We start from the raw sequence: 26016 nt of genomic DNA, 5'->3' as shown, positions 1-26016 counted from the left end.
TGAGGTTGGTTCTCTTTCCACTTTATGGACTCCAGCCAGTAAAGGCAGGCAGCCAGAATTTGTGGCAAGCATTATTCTGTTCTCTTCCTCTCCTCCATGCTTCATCTACAGTAGCCTCACAGCTTGAGGTCCCTTTGTACCTCTGTGGTTCCTCCTTTTTGCTACCAGGGCAATCCTGTTTAAAGTTTAACTTTGGCCTTAACTCATGAGCAGTCCTCTGTCTCGGTCTCTGGAATGCTGAGATTGCATATGTGTGCCACCACAGTGGTGGTTTTTGTTTGTTTTTTTTTTTTTTTTTAGATGGTCCCACTAGAACTTGGTATGAGTTGTATGCTTGTGTCAAATTCGTTGAAACCTTTGTATTAACCTCCCCAGTGGTAGGATTAGAGGCATGAACTACCACGCCTGGCTTGGAACTAAACTTTATACAAGGCTTATCGATTAGTTTCTCCCCAAAATTCAATTTTTACCCCCAAATTAAGCTTGTGCCTCCTCTGCACTGGAGTTAGAGATTTGTCAGGCTCTTCTGTGGGTACCTAGTGACCCTCCAGTTTACTGACTGAGCCATCTCCCCAGCCCCAACCCCACCTTCCTTTTTGAGACAGGTTCTTGTGTAGCCCCTGGTGACTCTTTTTTTTTTTTTTTTTTTTTTTTTTTTTTGGTTTTTCGAGACAGGGTTTCTCTGTGGCTTTGGAGCCTGTCCTGGAACTAGCTCTTGTAGACCAGGCTGGTCTCGAACTCACAGAGATCCGCCTGCCTCTGCCTCCCGAGTGCTGGGATTAAAGGCGTGCGCCACCACCGCCCGGCCCCTGGTGACTCTTGAAGATGACCTTGAACTCTTGATCCTGCTGTCTCCACTTAGCAGGTACCAGGCGTGCTGCGCGACCACGCCAGTTCCCCAATTGTTTTTGTTCACACATAGCTCCTCCCATTTTCAGTCATTTGCCTCTGACTTTTTCTCCTTGCTCCTTATATTATAGTTTTGATATTTTCTTTGTCTTTTTTTTCTCTGAGAGAGAAGGGCTTTATTTGCAACAAGGTTCTATTAATAGAGGCATTGGTGTCTCAGTTTAGAACTCTGTACATTGGTTTTCTAACAGAAAGATTGGTATGAATAAGGATTATATTTTAAAATGGTGAATGTCAGATACAAGTTCCTTGACTTTTATTCTGGAAAAATTGCATCCTGATTTCTGAGTAAGAAGCTTGGGAACTTCTGAGATGAAATTGTTAGGGAAGTGCTGTTTTACTCTATTGACTTTTGGCTCCCAAATAAATCACACACGGAGGCTTGTTCCCAGTTACGCATGTCAGGCCTTAGCTTGGCTAATTTCTTGTCAGCTTTCCTTATCTTAAACTATTCTGACAACCTTTCGCCTCTGGGTTTTTACCTTTCTCTATTTCTGTGTACCTTTTTTTACTTCTTTGTGTCTCGCTGTGTAACTGGATGGCTGGCCCCTGGTGTCCTCCTCTCCTTGTTCTCTGACACTTTCTCCTCATTCTTGGTTCTCCTTTTATTTATCCTCTATGCCTGCTAGCCCCGCCTATCCTTGTCCTGCCTCGCTATTGGCCGTTCATCTCTTTATTAGGCCCATCAGGTGTTTAGACAGGCACAGTAACACAGCTTCACAGGGTTAAGCACATGCAGTATAAACAAAAGTCACATGCCTGAAAATATTATTCTGCAACAGGGAAGGGCTGTTGGGGTCAGACCAATGGTAACCCACACCCCGGGAGTTCTCTAATATGAGGAACACATTGGCCCTGGAAAGTGGGCTGAATTGTGGAAACGTACCAGAGGCCTTCGGTGGCAGTCCTTGAGGACGGAGGCAGAGCTTGTGCAGATAGTTAGCTGTGCCTGCAAGGCAGTGATCACATCTAATCTACATAACAAATCAGCTACTTGGCTTCAGAAATGTGGGGAAAAAACAAAACTGTGAAGTAGTTCTGAAATTAAAGATGTTTGTTAAGACAGTTGATCTTTTCACAGTAGGGTTCCTCCAGAACCTTCTGGGCTCGCTGGAATGCATCTGTTTGAAATAAGGAAGCATATTTCAGTAATAGACCCATCCCATGTACTTTCCTGGTTTTGTTTTTTTGTTTTTCGTTTTTCTGGACAGGATTTGCATAGCCCCAGCTCTCCCAGAACTGGCCTTAAACTCTGAACCACCTGCCTCTGCATCCCCAGTGCTGGGATTAAAGCTGTGTGCTACCACGCCTGGCCTCTATGCAATTTACTTTTAATGGAGAGACAATAGAAATTTTTGGATATAATCCTCATTGATTGGTATTAATTCTAGAAAAGTGATATTATGGGTAGAAACCTTGATTGAGAGATAGAAAGCTTTCTATCTTATTCATTGGCTTTTTTTTTTTTTTTTTTTTAAATTTTGAGACAGGGTCTCACTGTATATTACCTGACTGGCCAGAAACTTGCTTTGTATACCAGGCTGGCCTTAAACTCACAGATCTGCCTACATTTGCCTCCTGAGTGCTAGAATTAAAGACATGTTACCATACTTCTTTAGTTCTGGAAATAATAAGATATTAAATTCTTAAATCTTATTTTTTAAAAATTTAATTCTTTATGTGCATGAGTGTCTTGCCAGCATGTATGTGTCTGTGCACCACTCAGCTGCTTGCTGCCTGAGAAGACTAAACGAGGGCATTTGCATCTGTCCGCTGGGACCTGAGGGAAAGACTTGTGAGCTGCCCTGTGGGGCTGGAACTGGAGCAGGGTCCCCTGAAGAGCAGCCGTCTTTCCAGTCCCCATCTCACGCGTTCTGACCGTCTTCTGACGGGGAGAAAATGGCGCTTCAGGACTCTCATTAGCCGGAACTGGAAGAAAATACCAAAGGACTCTTGCGTTCCATTCTCACGCTAGACTTTGTACAGCAGTCACGTGGGCTATGTTATAGATAATGATCAGCTGCCCTTGGGCAAGTGAAACCATGGTTTACAGTGTGTGGATTTGAGGTGTAAATACTGTCCTGGGGCAGGCCTGTCTGCAGTGTGACTTTGGGAGGAGGTGAATACATGACTTGAATTAACTTCAGCTAGCCATGATGTGTATTTTTTTTTTTTTTCAGACAGGGTTTCTCTGTGGCTTTGGAGCCTGTCCTGGAACTAGCTCTTGTAGACCAGGCTGGTCTCGAACTCACAGAGATCCACCTGCCTCTGCCTCCCGAGTGCTGGGATTAAAGGCGTGCGCCACCACCGCCCGGCCATGATGTGTATTTTGCAGTTTAATTCTTAAGCCCTTTTCTCTCCCTCACTATGTGCATGCGTGCGCGCACGCACATCATTTGGAGTTCAATGGACAGCTTGTGAAGTCTGTTCTCTCTCTCTTTTTTTAAATACCATGTGGGTCATCTTACCTGCCTATTTTTTAAATGTTGGACTCAGTTTCATAGTAGATCCTTGTCTCTTACTGGTTGACAGATTTTTTTTTGCAGGGGTGGGAGCAATATTTGAATAAATATGTTTCCAGAATTAAAAGTAGGTGACAGGACACCCCATTCCCAAGCCCCAGTCTTGGATGGTCAGATGTCTCCTAGACGTCTTTACTGATCCTGACCTTCAGAGACTTCAGATTTTATTGCCCTAACTGGAATCTGTGTCCCACACTCTTGCTGGATTTTATGATTCCCAAGTAAGTCAAAGTTTTGCTGTTATCCTCAAACATTGTTCATACTTCCTGAGCTTGGCTAACCCCCCTTTGTTGCCCTTATCTCTTGCCTAAGTATGTAATTAAAGCAAGGTAATTTCTTGGGCCCAGATGAACTAAACTCACAAATCTAAAGTTAAAACTGGAAAGCCAGTATTTGTCAGTGTGGACAAGTGTCTTGTTTCTGTGTGGGTGGACATAACAGGGAGTCAGATGCCATGAAAAGAAGGATGTTTGAGAAAGAGCTGGTACAGAAGCTGCATGCAATGGCCTTATTAATTTGCTGCTGTGACCAGCACTCGGTCTTTCTCTCTGGAGTCTCAGTGGTCCCTGCCAGCATCTTTGCTGACTTTTGTTTTGGTGCTCATAGAGTTCCCCTTTTCTGGCAGTCAGCTTGTTTCTTGACGTGTGTGAATGTGCTTAGTCTGGCTAGTCTAGCGGAGCAGTGCTTTGTAAGAGACCAAGCTTTTCGTGCCGACGCTTCCCGCTAGGCTCATCGTCAGTACTAGCCCGTTTGCGTTGGCCTTCACCTCAGTTTATATCAAGTGGCATTTTCATGTCAGGAATGTCAGCTCACTTAGTATCGGCACCTGTTGAAAACTTGTGCTTCCTAGGCTAGGCTGAGTGTGAGTGCATGCCTACCACATCACTCACCTTTCTTCTGGAAAACAGCTGGCTAAAGACACTCCTATTTCCCACTATCTAGCAAAATGCACAACTGTTCTCAATACATTCACTTAGTCTTTCTCTTTTTAATTCAGTTTTATTTATTTTTTGCATTTGTCTTTTGCCCGCAATGTGTATATGTGTGAGGGTGCCAGATCTTGGAATTACAGGCAATTGTGAGCTGCTATGTGGGTGCTGGGAATTGAACCCAAGTCCTGGAAGAACAACCAGTGCTTTCAATGTCTGAGCTTTCTCTCCAGCCCAAGAAGCAGCTGTCTGTAGAAACGGGGAAGTTGGGGCTAGCTACGCAGAAGAAACAGACAGCAAAGTTCTTGAGGGTGATGTTTGTTGTATTTCAGGAAATGAAAGACAGCACAGCTGAAAGAGGCCTTTTGTGTCAGTCCCTCTGTGGGTTGGACGAATGACTCTAGACAGGACTAGTATAGGTTAAGATCCAATTGGAACTGTTAGTGTTAGAACTTGGGATTCTTGTTATTTTGTGATCCCCCCACCCCTTTCCCCAAAGACAGCGTTTCTCTGTATATAGCCTTGGCCGTCCTGGAACTAGCTCTAGCTCTTGTAGACCAGGCTGACCTCAAGCTCAGAGATCTGCCTGCCCCTCCTCCCAAGTGCTGGGATTAAAAGTATCCACAATCACCTCCCATCTTGAATTTAGGATTCTAAGTGTACGTTTTGGCATTTGCTTTTCTGAGATGTTAGTGATCAGAAATAAGATTGAAGACTATAGTTGTACCGGGGGATAAAGGGGTGGCTTTTAACTCCAGTACTCAGGAGGCAGAGGCAGAGACAGAGGCAGAGGCAGGTCAATCTCTTATACAGAACAAATTGTAGGCAGCCAAGGCTACACACGAAACCCTGTCAAAAAAGAAAGAAGGAAAACTGGAGTTGTTTCTTACATGAGATGTGTATTTTTGCAGGAAAATCATGGGAAAGAATTAAGATGAAGCCTGAAAATGCTTAGTAATGAGGTTGTTTACATAGATTGTAAGCTTGTCCTCAGATCTATCTTGAGAAACTTGGAGCTGTACTGTGTCCTTTCCCCCACCCTCTATCTGTGACTGCTGTGATATCATGACTGAGCCATTTGTGCTGTTCTGATTCATTGTCTCAGTGGCACCCGAGCGACAACAGGAGAGGCACACAGGAGTTGTGTCAGCACCCCTACTATACACACCCTTGTGTCTGTGTCTAGGTTTGTCTTCTCCTCATCTACTACATGATTTTGGTGTCTCCCCTGCCTCAAATTATTCATAACTATTCCTGTGAGCAACTTTTGTTTCTGGCCTGTACGCAACCTTATTTAAATTCAACTATATTTTACTATTTGTGTTTATTTAAATCTCAAACATCTGTCTCTTATTAGGTCATCTTCCATAAAACATAGCCACTTTCCAAACAAAACAATAACAACAACAAAAAAGCCAGGTGCTTGTGGCAAACGCCTTTAATCCCAGCACTTGGGAGGCAGAAGCAGGTGGATCTCTGAATTTGTGGCCAGGCTGGTCTGTAAGAGCTAGTTCTAGGACAGGCTCCAAAGCTACAGAGAAACCTTGTCTCAAAAAACAAACAGCCACTTTCATATTGTTGTTGTACCAGGCAGAAGCCTGTTTGTTGCCGTATCAATCACCTCTGCTGGTCGGGAGCAACCAGTCCTGTTCGAATGGCAGAGCCCCGCCGCCACCACCTGTTACTTACATGGTGCCGGAAATAGCTCTCCAGCACCCGTGTATCACATTGCCGATCCAGTTACAGTGCCCTTTCCTGTCCGTGCTCTTGACTTTCCAGGGTTTTGTGTGCTTTTATTGGAATGATTTGCCTGTAGTAAAAAGTATTTTTTTTATTTATTATCGCGGGTAAGAACAGTCACAAGACCACTTTGTGGAGTTGGTTTTCTCCATGCACGTTTATGTAGTTTCTGGGGACTGAACTTGGACTTCTGTGCTTGTGCTGCACACATGTAACTGCTTATACCATCTCACCAGTGCAGGTATTTCCCGTTCATTGTGTGTGTGTGTGTGCGCGCGCACGCGCATGTGTCTGTCTGTGAGTGAATGCCATGTTTATTTGGATGCCCTCAGAAGACAGAAGAGGGAATCAGATCCCTGGGAACTGGAGTTGAAGGCATGTACAGGTGCTGGGAACTGAGCTGGGATACTCTGAACAGTAGTGAAGGCAACACGAACTTACACAGGCCAGGGTAGCCTTGGACTTCTTATCCTCTGTTTCTGCTTCAGTGTTGTGATTACAGATATGTATCACTGTGTCTGGTCTGATTTTGGGGATTGAACTTAGACTTCAAATATCCTAAACAAGTACTGTTACTGAGCAAGCTACCTTGTCCATCCCCATAAGAAAATTTTCCCTTTTGCTTATTTTCTGTGGATTTTTAAAATAAAATCAGTTACATAGTTGAGTTTCCGTTTTCTATCCTAATCATAAGCATAAATATCGATTTGTGTTTTTGCATGCTGTGGCCAGTGTATGTAGGTCATAGGAAAACCTGGCAGGATTCAGTTCTCATTCCACAGTATGGGTTCCTGGATTGAACTCAGGCCATCAGTTTTGGCGGCAAGTCTGATCTCACTGGTCATCTTCCTAGTTTTGTTTTCAGACAGGCCCTCACTAAGTTGCCCAGGTAGGTTTGAGTTGGGAAACCTTAGCCTGCATCACCAGGCTTGGGTCTAGTGGGTTTTAAGCAGACTTTCATTCAAGAAGGAGCTGTTGTTTTTCACATTACTTTAGACCACTTTTTAAAAGTAAACTTAATACAGTAATTACTATTTCTTACAAGTCTTCTAGATGGACGGTAGAGAACGGGCCCAGCTGAGGAGAGGCGTACTACCTCATTTTAGAACAGTTCCTACTTAGTGGATCACTTTTAACATACCAGCTAGTTTGTTGTTTAATTTTTGTTTTTGTTTTTTTGAGACAGGGTTTCTCTGTGCAGCTCTGGCTGTCCTTCAACTCACTCTGTAGCCCAGGCTGGCCCTGAACTCAGAGATGCACCTGCCTCTGCCTCCCCAAGTGCTGGGATTGAAAGCAGCTGCAGCTACTGTATTTATTTGTACTTTGCTTTCTTCATCTTAAAATCTTGGCAGTGAGTGAACTTGAACCTCTTACTCCTTTGTGCATGTTGCTTTAAAGAGGACTGAGTGTGTGCCGTTTTCTGGTCCCTTTTAAATTTGTATGAAATCAAAATTGAATGCCACTTAGTAATTGATGCCTGCTGTGCCTAGTGAACGTGGAGCAGTAAAGGGAACAGCAGGTGTCAGCCACTCATACTCTGGAAATGCAGGCGTGTCTAACCTGCATGTGGGTCACAAGAATCCTAAGACAGCTATGAATGTGGCCCAAAATCTCTGCAGATAACAGCAGACATGACAGTGTCAGAAAGGACAGCCTGAAAGGGAGGGAACAAAGCTGTCTGCATCAGATCTTTACAGAAGCAATTTCTCACCTCTTCATGAGGGTAAACTAACTAGTTTATGTGTGTTTTATTTCCTTTTTTTCCCTGGGTTTACAAACATTTAAAATTTTAAAAGCTTGTTTTAAGAAACATTCCTTGTTATTGAAGTCATGCAAGTAAGATGGGGAACTGTTGATCTCTTGGACACCCACACTTACTGGCTGGATGTGGTAATGCTCACCTGTAACTAGGGTACTTGGAAGGTTTATGATCTTCCTTGGCTGTATAATGAGTTTGTGTCCAGCCTGGGCTACATGAAACCTGTCTCAAAAAAGCCAAAACCAAACAATGCCAGCACTTGGAAGGGAGCGGGCAGCTCTCAAGGCCAACCTGGACTTCATAGCAAGCACCAGACCAGCCAGGACTACATAGTAAAACCCTGTCTTTTTTTTTTTAAAAAACGAAGCCAACATTTTAGCGACTTTAGAGCATTGTAATGCTTGTGGCCTGTTCAGTCAGCTGTAGAGTCTATTAAGTCTCTCATTCCTGTGACCCTTGTCTTTGTAGAAGTAGAATGTCCTCCTCTTTGCTGGCCCTGTCTTTTCCCTGTTCTGCACACCACAACTTGTCCACCATCCCTGAAAGCACACTGACATGAACCATGTATGGAATACTGGAGCCCTGCTACTGGATTAGGTACCCTGAGGCTCCACTATTAGTTCTTGCCCAGCCCTTTTTTTTAAAAAAATATTTATTTATTTATTATGTATACAATATTCTGTCTGTTTATGTCTGCAGGCCAGAAGAGGGCACCAGACCCCATTACAGATGGTTGTGAGCCACCATGTGGTTGCTGGGAACTGAACTCAGGACCTTTGGAAGAGTAGGCAATGCTCTTAACCTCTGAGCCATCTCTCCAGCCCCTAGCCCTTTTTTTTTTTTTTTTTTTTTTTTGTTTTGTTTTGGTTTTTCGAGACAGGGTTTCCCTGTAGTTTCTAGAGCCTGTCCTGGAACTAGCTCTTGTAGACCAGGCTGGCCTCGAACTCAGAGATCCGCCTGCCTCTGCCTCCCGAGTGCTGGGGTTAAAGGCATGTGCCGCCACTGCCCGGCTACAGAAAGCTTAAAAATGGTTTTGGGGAAATACAGAGCATAAAATTTCTTGACCTTAAAAGATAATGATACTTATTTGTTGATTGCCCTGTAGTGTTTCCTTTCAGGTTCAGAGAAACAAAATAATGATTTGCCCTAGTTCTTTACACTTGGGTTTCATAACGAGAACCCTTTCACACACACACATACATACACTCTTTCTCACTTTTCTGTGTGCGTATTTTCTTTAGGATTCTTTTGCGTTTAGGATTCTGCTGGGGTTAAAGGCCTGCACCACCACTGTCTGGCCAGTGCAGTCCAAGTACCTCATCTAGCCAGCACCATGCTTTTGTGCAACTTACTTTCACCAATTCTAGGTTGTTGTTCTGTCCAGAGGCTGGTTGTCATGGGTTCATAAAAGTCATATATTTCTTCTTTAACTGTGATTGGATTGGTTATAGACATCCTGACGAAGCCATTTTATATTCTGCAACTTCTTACCTCTTCCCCTCTCCCACTTTCCTGTTTCCATTGTTAGGGAAGAACGAGTTCCCAGCCCCATACCACTTAAGCTTAACTGCATGTTAACTGTTGATTTATTATCTTGACAGAGCCATCTTCTTGATGAGAAGTTTATTTTCTTAAAATCTGTTTCACTTAATAGTTTCCTTTCTCCAGACCAAGTATTTTGCCTTAGGAAAATTAGGTCATTCATAGATTTTGGAGGTTTTGTCCCCTTCCATTTTTGAGAAAGATTCTCTTGTTGCTAAGATGAGCCTCAAATTTACTATGTTGCAAGGTTGGCCTTGAACTCTTCATCCAATCTATACATTTCAAGTGTTGTAGACCAGACTGGTCTTGAACTCACAGAGATCAACACTTCTGCCCACCAAGTGCTGGGGTTAAAGACGTGTGCTACCACGGCCCAGCAATTCCTAAACTCTTTTCTGTCTATTCCTAAACTCTTAAGGCTAAGATCTCAACTATTTTGCTTATTGAAGCTAAAGTTTTCTTCATAACTATGTTACTATTTCTTACAGAAATAGTAACTTTCTATTTATTTATTTATTTATTTATTTATTTATTTATTATGTATACAATATTCTGTCTGTGTGTATGCCTGCATGCCAGAAGAGGGCACCAGACCCCATTAGAGATGGTTGTGAGCCACCATGTGGTTGCTGGGAATTGAACTCAGGACCTTTGGAAGAGCAGGCAATGCTCTTAACCTCTGAGCCATCTCTCCAGCCCCAGAAATAGTAACTTTCTATAAGAGAAAGTTTGAAATCAGATCAAACAAAAATTGAATAGTTTTGGAGTCAGCTCCCAAATAATGACACAGAGAGTTATTATTAATTATGAAAGTTCGACCTTAGATTAGTCTTGTCCCACTATCTTTTTGAGACAAGGTTTCTCTGTAGCTTTGGTGCTTGTCCCGGAACTAGCTCTTGTAGACCAAGCTGGCCCGAACTCACAGAGATCCGTCTGCCTCTGCCTCCCAAGTGCTGGGATTAAAGGCTTGTGCCACCACCGCCCAGCTTGTCCCACTATCTCTTATAACTTAAATTAACCCATTGATTTTAATCTACTTTCTGTTGGGTGGCTCGTTAACTTCATCTTTCTGTATTGTCCATGCTGCTTCCTCCATGTTTGGGTGGCAACTCCACTTTTTTCCAGAGTTCTCTCTCTGCCCGTAAGTCGTGCCTATACCTCCTATGTAGCTATTGACCATTCAGCTTTTTATTACAGTATCACAGCAACACATTTTCACATAGTGTGCAGATAGCCCAGCAGTGGTGGCTCGCAGACAGGTGGATCTCTTTGAGTTCTGAGTTTGAGACTCACCTGGTCCGAGTTCCTAGGACATCCAGGACTAGACTGAAACTCTGTCCTGAAACACTCTCTCCCACCCCCTCAAAAAAAAAAATAACGAATGAAAGAAAAATAAGGTGTCTAGGAAGATGGCTCAACAGTTCAAGAACAGTTGCTGCTCTTCCAGGGAGGACTTGGTTCGATTCTCAGCACCCACATGGCTAAACAAAACCATCTTTATTCCAGTTCCTGGGGATCTGATGCCCTCTTCTGACCTCTGTGGACACTGCACACAAATGATGCAGACATACACACAGGCAAAACACCTATACTGCATTTAAAGCAAGAGGACTCGGGTTTGTTTTCCAGAACCCATAGCAAGCGGCTTACAGCAGGCAGTATCACTGAGACCCCGCAGTTCAAGACCAGCCTCACTTCTTACGTGTGTCTTGTGCCACACACTGGGCTCTTAGGAGACCAATCCTAGATATCATACATCTTAAATACTAAGTATCGCCATGCATGTCCGTCTATAAGAAGATCCTTTGAGTATTACTCCATGTGATAATTTTCACCTTGACAGACAGGTATTTGACAGCTGCTCAGTTTCTCAGCTTCCCTCTGTGATCACTTCTTAAGCATTGGAAACAGATCCGTCTCAATGTAGAGGGAAGCGGCCATGAAGTGTCTGCATTTAAACAAAAGCACATTCTTTACTCTCGTCCTCCCTGGGACAGCTCTGGAACCCACTTCCTTGATGAAGGCATTATCCATGAGCTGAGGACACCCTGATGTCTTTGAATCCTAGGTCATGGACCTGTCCATGCTATTCCTATGGCAGAAGCTTAGTTAGCCCTTTTCTCACTTTTTGGAAGATTTCTGCACTTTATAAAAATCACTTAAAATGCTGATAGACACATTTTGCCAAGCATGTCACTTACATCTCGACAGTTTGGTATTCACCTTTAAATATTAGATTGTGTAACTATAATGCCATTCAGGGAAATAAGGTTGTAGGTGGCTGGTATTTTAAGAGGGAAATGGACTTAAGGTGAAACACTAAGTAGGTAAGAACTAATATTTTGTGAATAACATAGAAATGAATAAAAGGTGATTTGTGCGTTTGGCAGGTTTTTTTAGTAGCAGCATCTGAAGAACTTGTAGACTTTTTTTTTAATGTAGTAAAAAGAAGTCTTGTAACACCCTAGATGATAAAGGAGTCTTGTATTGCATGTCCACATTGGCTAGTCTAACCAGCCTGTCTCAGCAGATGACTGACTGCCTTCCCCTGTCCCCAGCTCCGCAGCAGAGGACACTTGTGACTTCTGCACATCCCTTTCCATCTGATTCAGCGTCTGTATAGTTCCAAGACATAAACTTATCAATTTATATTTTTTACATTTTTTTATTCAATTGGCCTTTGGATTCTCATACAGAGTGAACCATGCTAAGGACTCCCGTGTATGATTCAGTGTGTAATTAGACACCTGTTGTATTTGGCATGTGGGCTATACTAAAGACAGAGCAGCATTGATCTAATCTTGTTTTAACATGATTTAGGAAAAAGAATCTTTGTCCAGTAGATCTGAGCAGATTAAGTGCTGCTATTTTATTGCAGCCTTTTGATAAAGGACAGAAAAGATGTCTTTAGTTTTTCTAGAACTGACGACCACAAGTACAAGTCACAATTATACATATTTAAGGTTTCTTTTGAGGTGAGGAGGCTATAGTGCTGGGATTGTACCTTTATACATGTTCTCTCATCCCCAGCTCTTCTCCCTCTTTCAAGTCTGATATGATCCTGTTGTGTGACTGCTGCTGTTGGCCCTTTTTTCTGTTAGTGAACATTTAGGTTGTTTCTGTTATGAATGTTAACACATATTACAGATAGGAGTTTTGGTGAAGATAGCTGTGTGTATGTTGGCATGTACTTGGGAGGAACTTTTTAAAAGTTGTATTTTGCCTGTGTGTATATGTGTGGTGCCCAAGGAGGCCAGAAGAGGGAGTCCAACCCTCCAGAACTAGATGATTGTAAGCACCTTGTGAGAGCTGAGACTCCAGCCGGTGCCCCCTGAAGAGCAGCAGTTTCTCCATCTCTCCAGGCCATCAGTTTTCAGAGGAATGAAGTCAGGTCCCATCCTACCAGCCAGGACTGGATTTAAAAAATAAACTGCTGGCCCATAGTGCTGCATGCCAGAAATCCCAGCACTCAGGAGGCAGAGGCCAGCCTGATCTACATAGCAAGTTCTAGGAGAGCCAGGGTTACACAGTGAAACCCTGTGTCAAACAAAAAAAAAGCAAAAAAAAAAAAAAAAAAATCATTGATGTAAAATTTGAATAAAAGCTTCATTTTAGGTTTTGGACTGGTGGTAGAATCTGTTCTCGAAAGCACAGGGCCATGCTGCACTCAACACGGGCTTTTTTCTGTTTCATATTTATCAATTTGTAGCTTGGGGGTGGGTATCTCATTTTTAAACTTTTTAAATTAAGTTGAATCCTTTATATCTTATCCTTTACATTTTCTTTTAATTCTGGGGGGGGGAGAATTGGGGGGAACATGTATATGACTACAGTGCCTGAGAAGGCCAGTGGTCATCCAGTCAAATCCCCTGGAACTGGAGTTAGGGGAGTTTGAGCCACGTACCATGGTGCTGGGTATTGACTTGGGTCACCTGCAAGAACAGTGTGTGCTTAATCCCACTGAACCATCTTTTTAGCCTTTCTGGTTCTCTCTCTCTCTCTCTCTCTCTCTCTCTCTCTCTCTCTTTCTCTCTGCCTTAACTGTTTGGACCTTTTCTTTGTTAGGATGTCTTCCCCCTTACTTTTCTAATAACATCTTATTTTTTAAAATTAACTTTGAGGGAGAATGTTGGAAATTGAACCAGGGTTTTCATGCATGTTGAACACATGCTCTATAACTGGGCTGTCTATGCCCCATCCAGATCACTTTGTGTTCTTTCCTGTGTTGTCTCGTTACGTCGTCCACGCTGACTCTCAGCTCCTGGTTTAGCCAAGACTGTCCTTGAACTCATGGTCCTCATTCCTCAGCCTCCCAAGACCCCTCCCCATCCTTGTCATGCTTTATATTTTTTTCTTATCAGCTTCACATTTGGCCTTGGCTTCTATAGTATAGAGGGTGTGTGTGTGTGTGTGTGTGTATGTGTGTGTGTGTGTGTGTGCGCGCGCGCGCGCGCGCATGGGTGTCCATGAATGTTGTGCTTATATCCACTAATCTTGTGGTTTCTGGTCTGAGTTTCATCTGTTGGTTGTTTGGTTTTCCGAGACAGGGTCTCTCTGTAGCTTTGGAGACTGTCCTGGAACTAGCTCATAAAGTAGGCACCTGTCTCTGTCTCCTTAGTGCTGGGATTACAGGCGTGTGTCACCACCACCCAGCTTCTGAGTCTCATTTGTAAAGAGATTTTGTTTCTATAGAAAGGCCTTCATTGCTTACATTGAGTTTCATTATCACTGGTGTTGCTTTCCCCTCATGACATAGCTGCTTTTTGAAAAAGCTTTAAAGTGTTTTAAATGTGTTTAGTTTTGGAGTGCTTGGAAGATGCTGGGGTGGTTCACTCAGGAAAAGACATTACCCTAAAACAAACATACAGACATACATGACTTGACCAACAAAAAATTATGCCAGTTTTCCTGTGTCCAAACTTTTTGAATACATTTTTCCTTATTGTTACAGGGAGAGTAAGGCCTTTACCACCTAAAATTTCTGTTGTGGAGTCATTAAAAGCAGAAACATTAAAAGTCACAAAGCAGAAACAGGACTTTACAACAGTAGCCTTCTTTTTTAACTAATGTGGACTAATTTAGTATCCTGTAAACGACTCATACTATTCTTTGTGTGTACACTTGTACACATATGCATTCATGTGTGTGTGCATGTGGGCACTAGAAGTGTGTGTACGTGGAGGCCAGAGGTCTGTGTACTGTGTATGTATATGTACATATACGCATTTATATTTGTGTGTGCGTGTGGAGGCCAGATGTCTGTGTGTGTGGGGGGGCAGGCTTGAGGTCAGCCTCAGATGTTGTCTTAGGAGCTATCTTCTTTGTTTTGAGCAGTGGTGGTTGGTTGGTTGGTTTGAGCAAGGTCTTACTATATAGCCCTGACTGCCCTGGCACATGCTGTGTACACCAGGCTAGTTTTAAAAGACTGGGATCCACCTGCCTCTGCCTTTTGAGTGCTAGAATTGAAGGCATATGCCACCATGCTTGGCCTACTATGGTTCTGAAGCAGGGTTTCTCACCAGGACCTAAGACTTGCTGACTGGTCTGGGAGCCCTTGGGATCTGCCCGTCTTTGCATCCTTGGTGTTTGTTAAGGTTGTAGCTGCACACCACCATGCCTAGCTTTTGGTGTCGGTGCTGGGGATCAAACTCAGCTCCTCATGCTTGCATGGCATGCTCATTACCAAGTAACATGTCTTCCTGGTCCTGACTCTTAAGCTACTAGAGTTGTTGTGTATATTTTATATTTACAGCAGTGTGTCAAGATTGGTAACATTTGTAAACTGGCAAGTCTCAGATGTTACCTATAGCTCTTTCATGTGCTATATAAAGCCTGTGTAATTTCCTTTACTTTCTACTTCAGCATTGAAAGCAAACATGAGGTTACAATTCTAGGAGGACTCAATGAATTTGTTGTCAAGTTTTATGGACCACAAGGAAGTAAGTACATGTGTGGGTATGTGTTCTTTTTTTAAATCTTTACTAGACAGTAGGGCTATCAACAGGTTGATAGGCTTTGGAAAAGTAAGTTTTAACACTAGAGCCAGCGAGTAAAGAAATCTTTGTTATTCATGCATTTATTCTCTCACAAATTCTGGGTTTTGTTGTAGATGGGCAAACAGGTGTTCTTTGAATAGGATCCAGGTTAAGTTTCTGTTTAAGTGTATATTAAGTGTATCTTCTGTTCTGTTTAGTTTGGGGATGGTTGGTTGAAGTAGGAAAAATAAGGAACATGACTATCTCTTACTAACTAAATAATTGAGGGGTGTTTAACAGTATCAAGTAAGAGAGTGAATATTTGCTTGACTCTGAATAGAAGAAAATGTGTGTGGCGTGTTTTGTTTTTAATTGTTTTCTGGTGCTGGTGGTTGAACCCGTGCTTGTGCATGCTCGGGAAATGGTATACCACTGAGTTACAGTGCATGCTTGGGAAATGGTATACCACTGAGTTACATTCCCCAGCCCTTTCTTTGTTTACTTATAAAAGTGTTTTATTTTCTATGCATATGAGTATTTTGCCTATATGTGTGTGTGTGTCCACCATGTATGTCTTTGATGCCCTGAGAGGCCAGAAGAGGTCATTAGCTCCCCTGGAATTGGAGTTATGGGTTACTGTGAGCCACCGTGTGGGTGCCAGAAATTTAACCTGGGTCCTCTGCAAGAGTAACAAGTGCTCTTAATTCCTGAGTCACCTCTTTTGCCCCCATCTTTTTGCTTTTAAGCAGGTTCTCACTAAGTTGTTCAAGCTAGCTTGAAGTTACTCTGTTTCAGTCAGCCCTTGAACTTTGGGTCCTCAGTGCCTTAGCTTCCTAACTAAACAAGTGAAGATAGATTCTAATTAGAACAGGATAGTTCTAATAGAACAAGCTTGTTCTGTTAGACACAGCCTAAAGAAAAAGCAAATTTATCTGAACAAAGAGTTATCTACTCTGCTGATTATAATTTGGTCCTGAACTTTTTTCCCCTTTGAGACAGGCCGGGCGGTGGTGGCGCACACCTTTAATCCCAGCACTTGGGAGGCAGAGGCAGGCAGATCTCTAGGCCAGCCTGGTCTACAAGAGCTAGTTCCAGGACAGGCTCTGGAAACTACAGGGAAACCCTGTCTCGAAAAAAACAAACAAACAAACAAACAAACAAACAAAAAGCCCCTTTGAGACAGGATCTCACTCTGTAAACCAAGCTAGCCTGGACCCCGCCTTATCTCCTGATTTGCTAGCATTATAGCCTACGTCACCGTGTCCAGCTAGTTTCTGACTCTTTGAGGAATTAGTTTGAGGCCTTTTTCAGGAGAGAAAGGGATTTGATGTTCATTTACACTTGTATTTATTTTCTAATTTGAAGACACAGTCCTGTCCCAATGGATAATATGTTTTATTTCTGTTTCAGCACCATATGAAGGCGGGGTGTGGAAAGTTAGAGTGGATCTTCCTGATAAATACCCTTTCAAATCTCCATCTATAGGTATGTAATGACTTGGCTTCTACAAGACATTCTGAAATCTAAGAGGGACATAAAAATCTTATATTTTGTGAGAGATGATTAAATCCCAAAATTCTTACTGAACTTAATTTCTCCTTTCTTGGCTTAAGAAAAAAGATTTCTTTACTTATTATGATGTATGTGGAACTTTTGTATACATGTATGTCCTCACACTGAAAGAGGACATGGGGTCCAATGGGGCTACAGTTATGAGCTATCTTCAGAACTAATGCCTATTCTCCTGCAGTTTAGACTAACCCCTACTCCAGCAAAAACCTTTTTTTCTGAAGTTTTGCTTTGATCCCAGGCTTCCAAGTTTCTGTATGGAGCAAATAGTGTGTTAGGAGGATGTGGTGTAGTAAGGATGATGCAGGAGTTGCAGCCTTGCCACGGTCTTAAACCACTTTATTTCCTGTAGAATTTTATGTCCTAAAAGTACTATAGAGCGTCTCTAATTCTTTCCTAAGCTGGGGAATTCTTAGTGTTCTTTCCCTTCGTGTCTTTAGGTGTGTTCTCTAACCCTGCAGCTACCCAGAAGATACGCATAGATAAACAGATGAGAAATGGCTTCAGTGCAGCAGGGGCCTCTGAGTTGTGGCCATAGGGGTGGTAGCAGGATAACTGAGCTGTTGAGTCTGACAGCTCATGGGCACGCTGGACAGCAGCCTGCATGGCTGCGGATCAAAGCCTTTTCCCAACTTCATTCCACAGCGACTAGAAGTGGGTGTCAATCTCTTCAGAGGGCTTTTCTGCTGTGGTTTCCCTGGTTTATTCATGTGTCTCCTAACTTTAGTGTCTTGTTTAGTGCAATATTTCAAATATAAACTTTAAAATGTGTTGTAAACATCTATTTAAAAACAGAAAATTGGCATTCCAAGTATAGTTTTGTTATTTTGCATTGCTGCTTACAGGAAACAGTAGGGCTTGTAGAAGCCAAGCGTACACTATGGGAATGCAGTCTGTGCTGTAGAAATGTAGCTCCTCCTCACACTTTAACCTGTTGTCCCAGGCAAAGGGTACTTTTCACTGTAACTTTCTAAACTTTATCCTAAAAGACCTTTTTCTGCTCCATTGCTGGGCTCAGACTCTGGACCTGGCACGTTCTAGGCAGGCACTCCACCACGTAGCTGCATGCATCCGCTGCCCTAAAATACCTAAACTTAAAATATTCCTTATCTGCTAATGACCCAAATTCCCAAGTTAATGACATGGTATACAGTTGGTTATGACCAAGTTAATTTAACATAACTTTCAATTTGCCATTCTCTATGCTTTTCAGAATTTGATACTTTACAAATACATGTCATCTTCCTTTGAGGAAGTTGATTTAGTTGAAATATTTGTACAAGCTGTTCTTTCCTTCAAAGGAGAATTACATAAGAGTTTTAATCAGTTTGTGAGGTGACCCATTTTCAAGTCATCAACAACGTAATGCTGTTAAGATGTGCTTTAAGCATTTCGAGAGGCAGTAGCTTATTTATAAAAGGCAAGGCTTAGTTGTTGAGTTGTAGAGACATGAAATTAAACAGAAGAGAAAGAAGTGGAATGAGATAAACTCAACTTATTAGTTTAAAATCTTTCTCATATAGTGTCTGGTGTATCTGCAGTTCTTTTTTCCAGTTTTAATATTTACCATTCTTAAGCACATTTACAGCATATATGGCTTTAAATTAGATAAGAATATATAAAACAGTAACTATATGTTCATATATATTAATGTTGTCCCAGTATCTACAGTTCTTGAGTTTAACTTAACTTAAGCTCTTAAATATTAAGATGTGGAATTGGGAGGTATATAGCTTGGTGGCAGAGTGCTTGCCTGGCATGTATGAGGCCCTGAGTTCAGCCCCTAGCCCTTAAATAGATAATAATAAATAAAACATCTTTTATGTTAGCACTGTGTGTGTGTGCGTGCATGCACCCACGCCCACTCGCCTCTGTGTAGACTCAAATAGGCCTTCACTTTGTCCTTTTGCCTCAGCCTCCTGTTCTCAATTGTATATCATCAACCTTAGCTTGGATTTTAAGATACTTATGAGCATATGATTTGTGTGTATGAGTTAATGTGCAGGCGTGTGTACTTGTTGGTGTATGGACGTCAGATGTCAACCTTAGGTGGTATTCTTTAGGAACTATATACTTGGTTTTTGAGACAGTCTCTCTCGCTGGGACCTAGGTCTCACAGTTAGGCTAGGTTGCCTGGCCAGTAAGCTCCCAGCCTGTCTCTGCCTTCAGCCCTGGGATTAAAGACAGGTGCCACTGCATACAATAATTCTAGGGTTTTTTGTTTTTCCATTTGTGGACAGACTTTCTTTTTAATTTTTTCCCGTTTTTTATGACAGGGTTTCTCAGTAGCTATGGAGCCTGTCCTAGAACTCGCTCTGTAGACCAGGCTGGCCTCGAACTCACAGAGATCTGCCTGCCTCTGCCTCCCAAGTTTAAAGGCATGCGCCACCAATACCCAGCGACAGAAAGGGCATATCTGGTTTTTCTGTTAGCACTGTAGCTAACTACTAGTGACAATGTACAGTTAGTTAGGCATGCGTGAGTTACCAGTTAATCACTGATTATCAGTTTCTCATTTCTTCATAAAACTGATACTCATCTGATGTGTGATTTCCTTTCTAGGAAATAACATACTGGCCAGGATCTTATGTGGTGCTCATCTGTACTCGTAGCTGTTCAGTAGGCTGAGATAGGAAGATTGCTTGAGCCTACAAGTTTGGGCCAGTTGAACAACATATTGACTCTCCCCTCCCAATCTCTTGAAAAGATAGAAAGTTGGACCTGGTGCTTCATGCCTCTATAGTCCTAATAATCAGGTGGTTGAGGTAGGAGGATTGCTCGCGGCTAGGAGTTAGAAACAGCCTTGCAACATATCACGACCTCACCTAAATTGTATTTATATAAACACAAAACAGGAAAAATGAACATTGCTTGAAATGGTAATTAATTGAATTGTCAGCACTATGAGGAGGTGGAATCAAAAGGGTCAAAGATTCAAGGAACTACATGGGACCCTATTAGAAATAGGTGAATTCTGCGTGCTTGTTGTTAATTGACTCATTAAATACTCAAAGTGTATGACCACACTTCTTGACATCAGGAAGGTTGGTAAGAATAGATGGACAAAAAGTACCAAATATTCCTTAGAAGATGTGTGAAGCAGTGCCTCTAGAAAGAGAGTGTAAAGAGTTTTTATTTAAAAAGACATATTTTGCTATCATTAAAAGCACTGGAGATGTGAGGGCAAATGGGAATTTTAGAAACATTCAGAATCCCAAATAGTCCTCAGACCATGAAGACTCTGTTAAACTAAGAAGCTGCTTCGCCAGCTCCCATTCTGTTCTTCTCCAGATTCTGTTTGTTAGCTGGAGAAAGCTTCCTCCAGTGCAAGGTGTGCAGCAGCTGCACAGCTGAGTACATAGTGAAAAGGGCAGTAATGTGCACTGAGCACCACCACCACCACCATCATTGTCTAAGCGCTTGGTGTGTTCTGGGCATGGTAGCATGTGGATGTTACTCTAGTTTCAGCCTGTTCTACAGAACTACATTGTAAGTCCCCAAACAACAAATTGCTTTATGTGTAGCCAAAAAGAGTAATGATTTTTTTAAATGAAGTAACAATTGATTGAGCTACAGAGTTTGTGATTTTTTTTTATAGCCAGTCTAATAGTGTATATGGTTGGTCTTAGGTCCTTTGAAATTTTTTTAAATATTTATTTATTTATTTATTTATTTATTTATTTATTTATTTATTTATTATGTATACAATATTCTGTCTATGTGTATGCCTTCAGGCCAGAAGAGGGCACCAGACCCCATTACAGATGATTATGAGCCACCATGTGGTTGCTGGGAATTGAACTCAGGACCTTTGGAAGAGCAGGCAGTGCTCTTAACCTCAGAGCCATCTCTCCAGCCCCCTTTGAAATTTTTTTATTTTATAAATTAAAAATAAAGAGTAAACCAGGCATGGTGGCACACACGTATAATCCCAGCACCTGGCGCAGAAGCAGAGGGACCAGGAGTTAAGGTGCTCCTTGACTACGTAGTGAACTGTACTGCCCTGTAGCACAGGCCTTTAGACCAGACCATCCGGCCATCTAAGTAGGATAGCTTAGATTGTCAGACTAATCAAAATCTGTCTTTAATTTTTAGTTGAAAGCTACTCTAGTAACCATATTTTTATGCTTGTGCTAGTAATGAAGGGTAGTACATTTCACTATGGTCAGAAGTTACCTCACAAACCGGTTGGTGGTGGTGCACACCTTTAATTCCAGCACTCAGGGCAGAGGCAGGCAGATCTCTGTGAGTTAGAGGCCAGCCTGGTCTACAAGAGCTAGTTCCAGGACAGGCACCAAAGCTACAGAGAAATCCTATCTTGAAAAACAAAAAAGTTACCTCACTATTTTAGGAATGAAGTTTTGTAATATAGTATGAGTAACTGTAGAACTTAGTATGCTTAGTTAGTTCTATCTCATATGTTCTGGATGGAAACAGTCTATAGTTACTCCCCCAGAACTAACGTGCATAGCTGAGGTAAATTGTGAAGTGTGTCAATCATGAGAGATTTGGGGTTAGTCACTTTAAACAAAGGCTTACTTGGGCTACCAGAATATTTGTATAAATAAGTGAAATTTTGAACTAAGACAACAACATTCCATTTAGATCACTTGCGTCCCTCCGTACTTCGATGGTTTGAATGCAGTTCCTATCTCAGATAGCTGTCTTTTGAATTTCAGTAGAGAAACGTAGTAGGAAGATTTTATGAAACATTTTAAAGTCATTACTATGAGAATGCAGCTGTGAAATTTTTCTGTCACAGGTGCTCTGAAAATGAGCGGTCGGAGAGTACATTAAGATATAGGTGGTGGCTCATTTTGTCAAGTCTGATGGTGTTCTGCTCTGCTGATGTAGCTCAAGTGCTAGGGATACAGAAGCGAGCATGATGCTCTCCGGCAAATCTAAAATGACTGATAACTTTATGTAAAGAATTGATATAATGGGATAGTAAATTTGCATTAGATCTTTAAGAATTAATTCTAAGCCTCTCTAATTTAAGTACATTTAATACTTGACAGCCCTCATTGTCCTAGATCAGGGAAAGAGTATGCCCAACAAGAAGAATTAGAAAGTACTAGTGTCCCAGGTTGGGAGGCTGGCTAAGAAATGAGGTGTGAGCAGGGTGGTGGTGGAGCACACCTTTAATCTCAGCACTCAGAGACAGGTGGATCCTTGGGAGTTCAAGGCCAGCCTGGTCTGCAAAGTGAGTTCCAAGACAGCCTGGACTGTTACACAGAGAAAGCCTTTCTCTAAAAACAAACAAACAAAAAAACCACAACAAAAAAAACTTTAAAAAACCACAACAAAAAAAACTTTAAAAAACAACAACAACAACAAAAAAAAAACCTCAGTATATAGATGGAAACTCCAATAATGCTCTATTTTACTAGCAACCCTCACTCATACCCAGCTACTCAGGGCTTATGGCACTGAAGGCTATTAGAATGGATGGATTTCTGTTTGATGTCACGGTAATGTACAACTTGCTCTCTAAACCCAAGGATTCTGTATCACTGACTGGACCCACCCACTATGTACCAAAAATAATCTGAAAGCTAGTTTATCTATTAAGGAATGTGTACAACATTCCCTGAATGATAAAATGTAACTAATCGCACAGCATTTGCATTGACTCAGTTATAGGCAATCCAGAGATAATTGCAATACGTGGAAGGATTGTGTCAGTCACAGAACACTACTGTGCACATGGAGTACGTGAACTTTTGTGGGGCTTTGGACAGTAGTGCTCAGGATGCAGAGTAACAGCTGGGTAGGCAGATGGCCGTTTCTGTGGAAAGGCCGTGGGGTTTGCAGAGGACTGCTGCCCCAGTGATGCTGGTGGCAGCTCCTCAGTCTCAGGTTGAATAAGGGCTGGCAGATAGGAAGAAGCTGAATATCAGAAAATCCTTGGTTAGGAAAAGAGACTGACTGTATAGGAGAGGAAGCGTGACCCAGAGGCAGTGTTGTTTGTAGATATGGCAGTTCTTGGTGTGTCGTGGGAATATGAAGTGGAATGAAATAGAGGAGAAACAAAAAGTCGAGAGGGTAAGAATATGGTCTTTATGGTGATAGTAAATAGGGGTGGGGCAGAGAGAGAACTGGGTACCAAGTACTAAAGTTATCACGAAGAAGCCAGTCATTACTAAATTGGTCCTATTGAGATGACCCATGTCGTATAAAATCATCTTGCTGTTCAGTAGAGCAGTAGAGTAAAAATTGTACATTAGCTTTCCCCTCCCAAAGGTTCCCTGTGTATGCTACTGAAGAGAGGATTTAGTTATTTAAAAGATGTTGTTTATATATATTAGTTATTCATAATAGGTATCACTTTCATATGTGCATATATGTCTATTACTACCCAGATGTCCCCTACACACACTCCTGCTAATTGCCTTTCTCTCTTCCTGTTCCCAACTAGCTGTACCACTGGAAAAGTCTCTGCATCCCATATTCACCATTTAACTTTGTGTAAATCATCACAGGGGGTAGTTCTCCATGGGCCCTTCTCTATCACATGATAATGTTGGTGGGTCCAGTCTTGTGGGAGTCTTTATGCATGTAATGAGAATTGAAGAAGTTCAAGAGCAGCAGTCATATGCCCTGCTGTCAGTGTTCACCTCACCAAACCCACCCTTTCTCCTGGCTCTTACAGACCTTTTGCTTTGTTTCCTGAGCTTTTATGGCAATTAGTAACTGACATTAGACAGTAACTTGACTCAGTACTTTGGCTAGTTATGAGTCACTTTGACCACTGCAAAGACTAAATCTAACAGCAACAGTAATCTGTGGGCTTAACATAGTCATTTAGAAGGCAATTGGACAGGCATATCCTGACCACTTAGCAAAACAGCATCAGTGGCTTCTAGCCACAGACTTTTGACTGGATTTGCAGTAGCAGACATGGGCTCCTGTGGAGCGGACAGCAAATCCAATCAGAAAGCACTTGGTTACTCCCATATTAAACATGCCACTGTTGCACCAGTGGTCTCTTCTTACCTAGTGTGTCATTATCATTGCAGGCAGAGTCCATAGCTGAGCAAGACTGTTGGTGACAGTTCTCCACTGCTCCCTGAATGGTAACATTGCACCTCTGGACATTGAGGGCTAGCTAACAGGCAGCATCTCACCAGTTGTAGCTTGAGAGGCCAGAAAAGGGTATTAGATGCCTTGGAACTAGAGTTACAGGCAGTTGTGACCTGCCCAGTATGGGTGCAAAGAACCAAATTTGAGTCTTTGGAAGAGCAGCAAAGGTTTTAACACTGAGCCATCTCCCAAGCCAGTTTCTTTTTCCTCTGAACCGAAACTCTTTTTTAAAGAGTTATTGTCAAGCTGGGCATGGTGGCACACACCTTTAGTCCCAGCACTTGGTGGGCAGAGGCAGAAGATCTTTTGAGTTCAAGGCCTACCTTGTCTACAAAGCAAGTTCCAGGACAACCAGGGCTACACAGAGAAACCCTGTCTTGGCAGAGGGTAGATTATGTCTTAGTTCCCTTTGAAAAGCATGTTCACACCACATGTTTCTGGTGTTGGTGAAAGCCCTTGTTGACAGCCCTTTAGAGATGGTCTCATTCAGTTGCCTCAATGCCGAGAAGTAACACCATAACGAGTTGCCAAGCCTATGGAGTTTGCTTACATTCTGGTGGAGTTTTTCTGATTGTTTTGTTTTTATTCTGTCAGAATACCGCTTAATTACTATTGGAGAATTGTAGATTATATTTTCATTGTGATGCAATTATATGAAATGTAGTATCAACATCAAAATCACAGACACACTTTGACATTTTCTATAAAAAATGGTTGTGGGCGGATAGAGAGATGGATCAGTGGTTAAGAGCTCTTACTATTCTTGCAGAAGACTAGATAGACTTTGTTACCCCATATCCATGTTGGACAGCCTGTAACTGCAGCTTCAGGGCATCCCAGTGCCCTCTTCTAGCCTACTTGGGCCTCTGTGAACACATTCATACACATAAATGTAAACCTTCATGATGGTGGTGCACTCCTTCAATCTCTTGAGAGGCAGAGGCAGGCAGATCTTTGTGATCTCAAGGCCAGCCTGGTCTATAGAGCAGGTTCCAGGACAGCCAGGGCTGCACAAAGAAACCCTGTCTCAAAAAAAAAACCACTTTTTTTTTAAAAAAAAAAAATGATGTTTGTGTATGGCAGAGAGTTTCATTTCTAGGATGCAAACAATAGCAAGAAATTATTTGGCTAGACATGTTAGGGAACACCTGTAACTCCAGCACTTAAGAGGCTGGGGCAAGAAGGTTCTAATTTTGAGGCTAGCCTGGTCTCCATACTGAGACCTAATTTCAAAAAAGAAAGATGGGGGTGTGAGGTAACTTACTTAAGCTCAATAAAATGAAACTAAGTTCCCTTTTTTTCCCATTGTTTTCTTTATTAAGGATGCTGGAGATTGAACTCAGGGCCTAGTGCATTCTAGGTCCTCTTAATACTGAGGTGTATACCCAGTCTTTGGATTTTTTGTTTTCTTGAGACAGGAGTAAGCTCTAAGGCTGTTCAGGAACTTTGTAGACCAGGCTGACCTCTAATTTGCAATGTCTCCTGTTCTAGGTTCTAAGCACCACTATTCTTAGTGGCCAAAATTGACATTACTGCGTGCTTACAGTATGCTAGTTATTGTAAGGATGCTATACTTACGCTAAGTTGTTTCATATTCCTGACATCCCTCTAGTGTATAGATGACATTACTTAATCTAGTCTTGAGAATAAGGAGCTCCCTGTGTTAGTCTGACATGAGCCTAAGCTTTTAATCATGACTTTGGTTGTTAGAGACAGATGTGGTACTGTATACCTTCAGAATCCCAGCGTTAGGAAACATTGGCAGGCAAATCACTCTCTCTCTCTCTCTCTCTCTCTCTCTCTCTCTCTCTCTCTCTCTCTCTCAAGATTTATTTATTTATTTGTTTACAGTATTCTGTCTGCATGTGTGCCTGCAGGCCAGAAGAGGGCACCAGACTCATTACAGATGGTTGTGAGCCACCAAGTGGTTGCTGGGAATTGAACTCAGGACCTTTGGAAAAGCAGGCATTGCTCTTAACCTCTGAGCC

General features: G+C 42.2%; 1 protein-coding gene across 1 annotated transcript in view; it reads left to right on the top strand.

The window, feature by feature from the left end:
- The window catches only part of Ube2h (ubiquitin conjugating enzyme E2 H), a 90535-nt gene that overhangs the window by 28295 nt on the left and 36224 nt on the right, over positions 1–26016 (top strand). The window contains exons 2-3 of the mRNA XM_038318476.2: positions 15264–15340; positions 16787–16861. Coding sequence (XP_038174404.1) covers positions 15264–15340; positions 16787–16861 — 152 coding nt within the window. The remainder of the gene's footprint in view (positions 1–15263; positions 15341–16786; positions 16862–26016) is intronic.

The sequence above is a fragment of the Arvicola amphibius genome, chromosome 2 (assembly GCF_903992535.2).
Source record: "Arvicola amphibius chromosome 2, mArvAmp1.2, whole genome shotgun sequence".
Lineage (NCBI taxonomy): Eukaryota > Metazoa > Chordata > Mammalia > Rodentia > Cricetidae > Arvicola > Arvicola amphibius.
The sequence above is the reverse complement of the archived record's forward strand: the minus strand, read 5'-3'. Positions and strand labels throughout refer to the sequence as shown.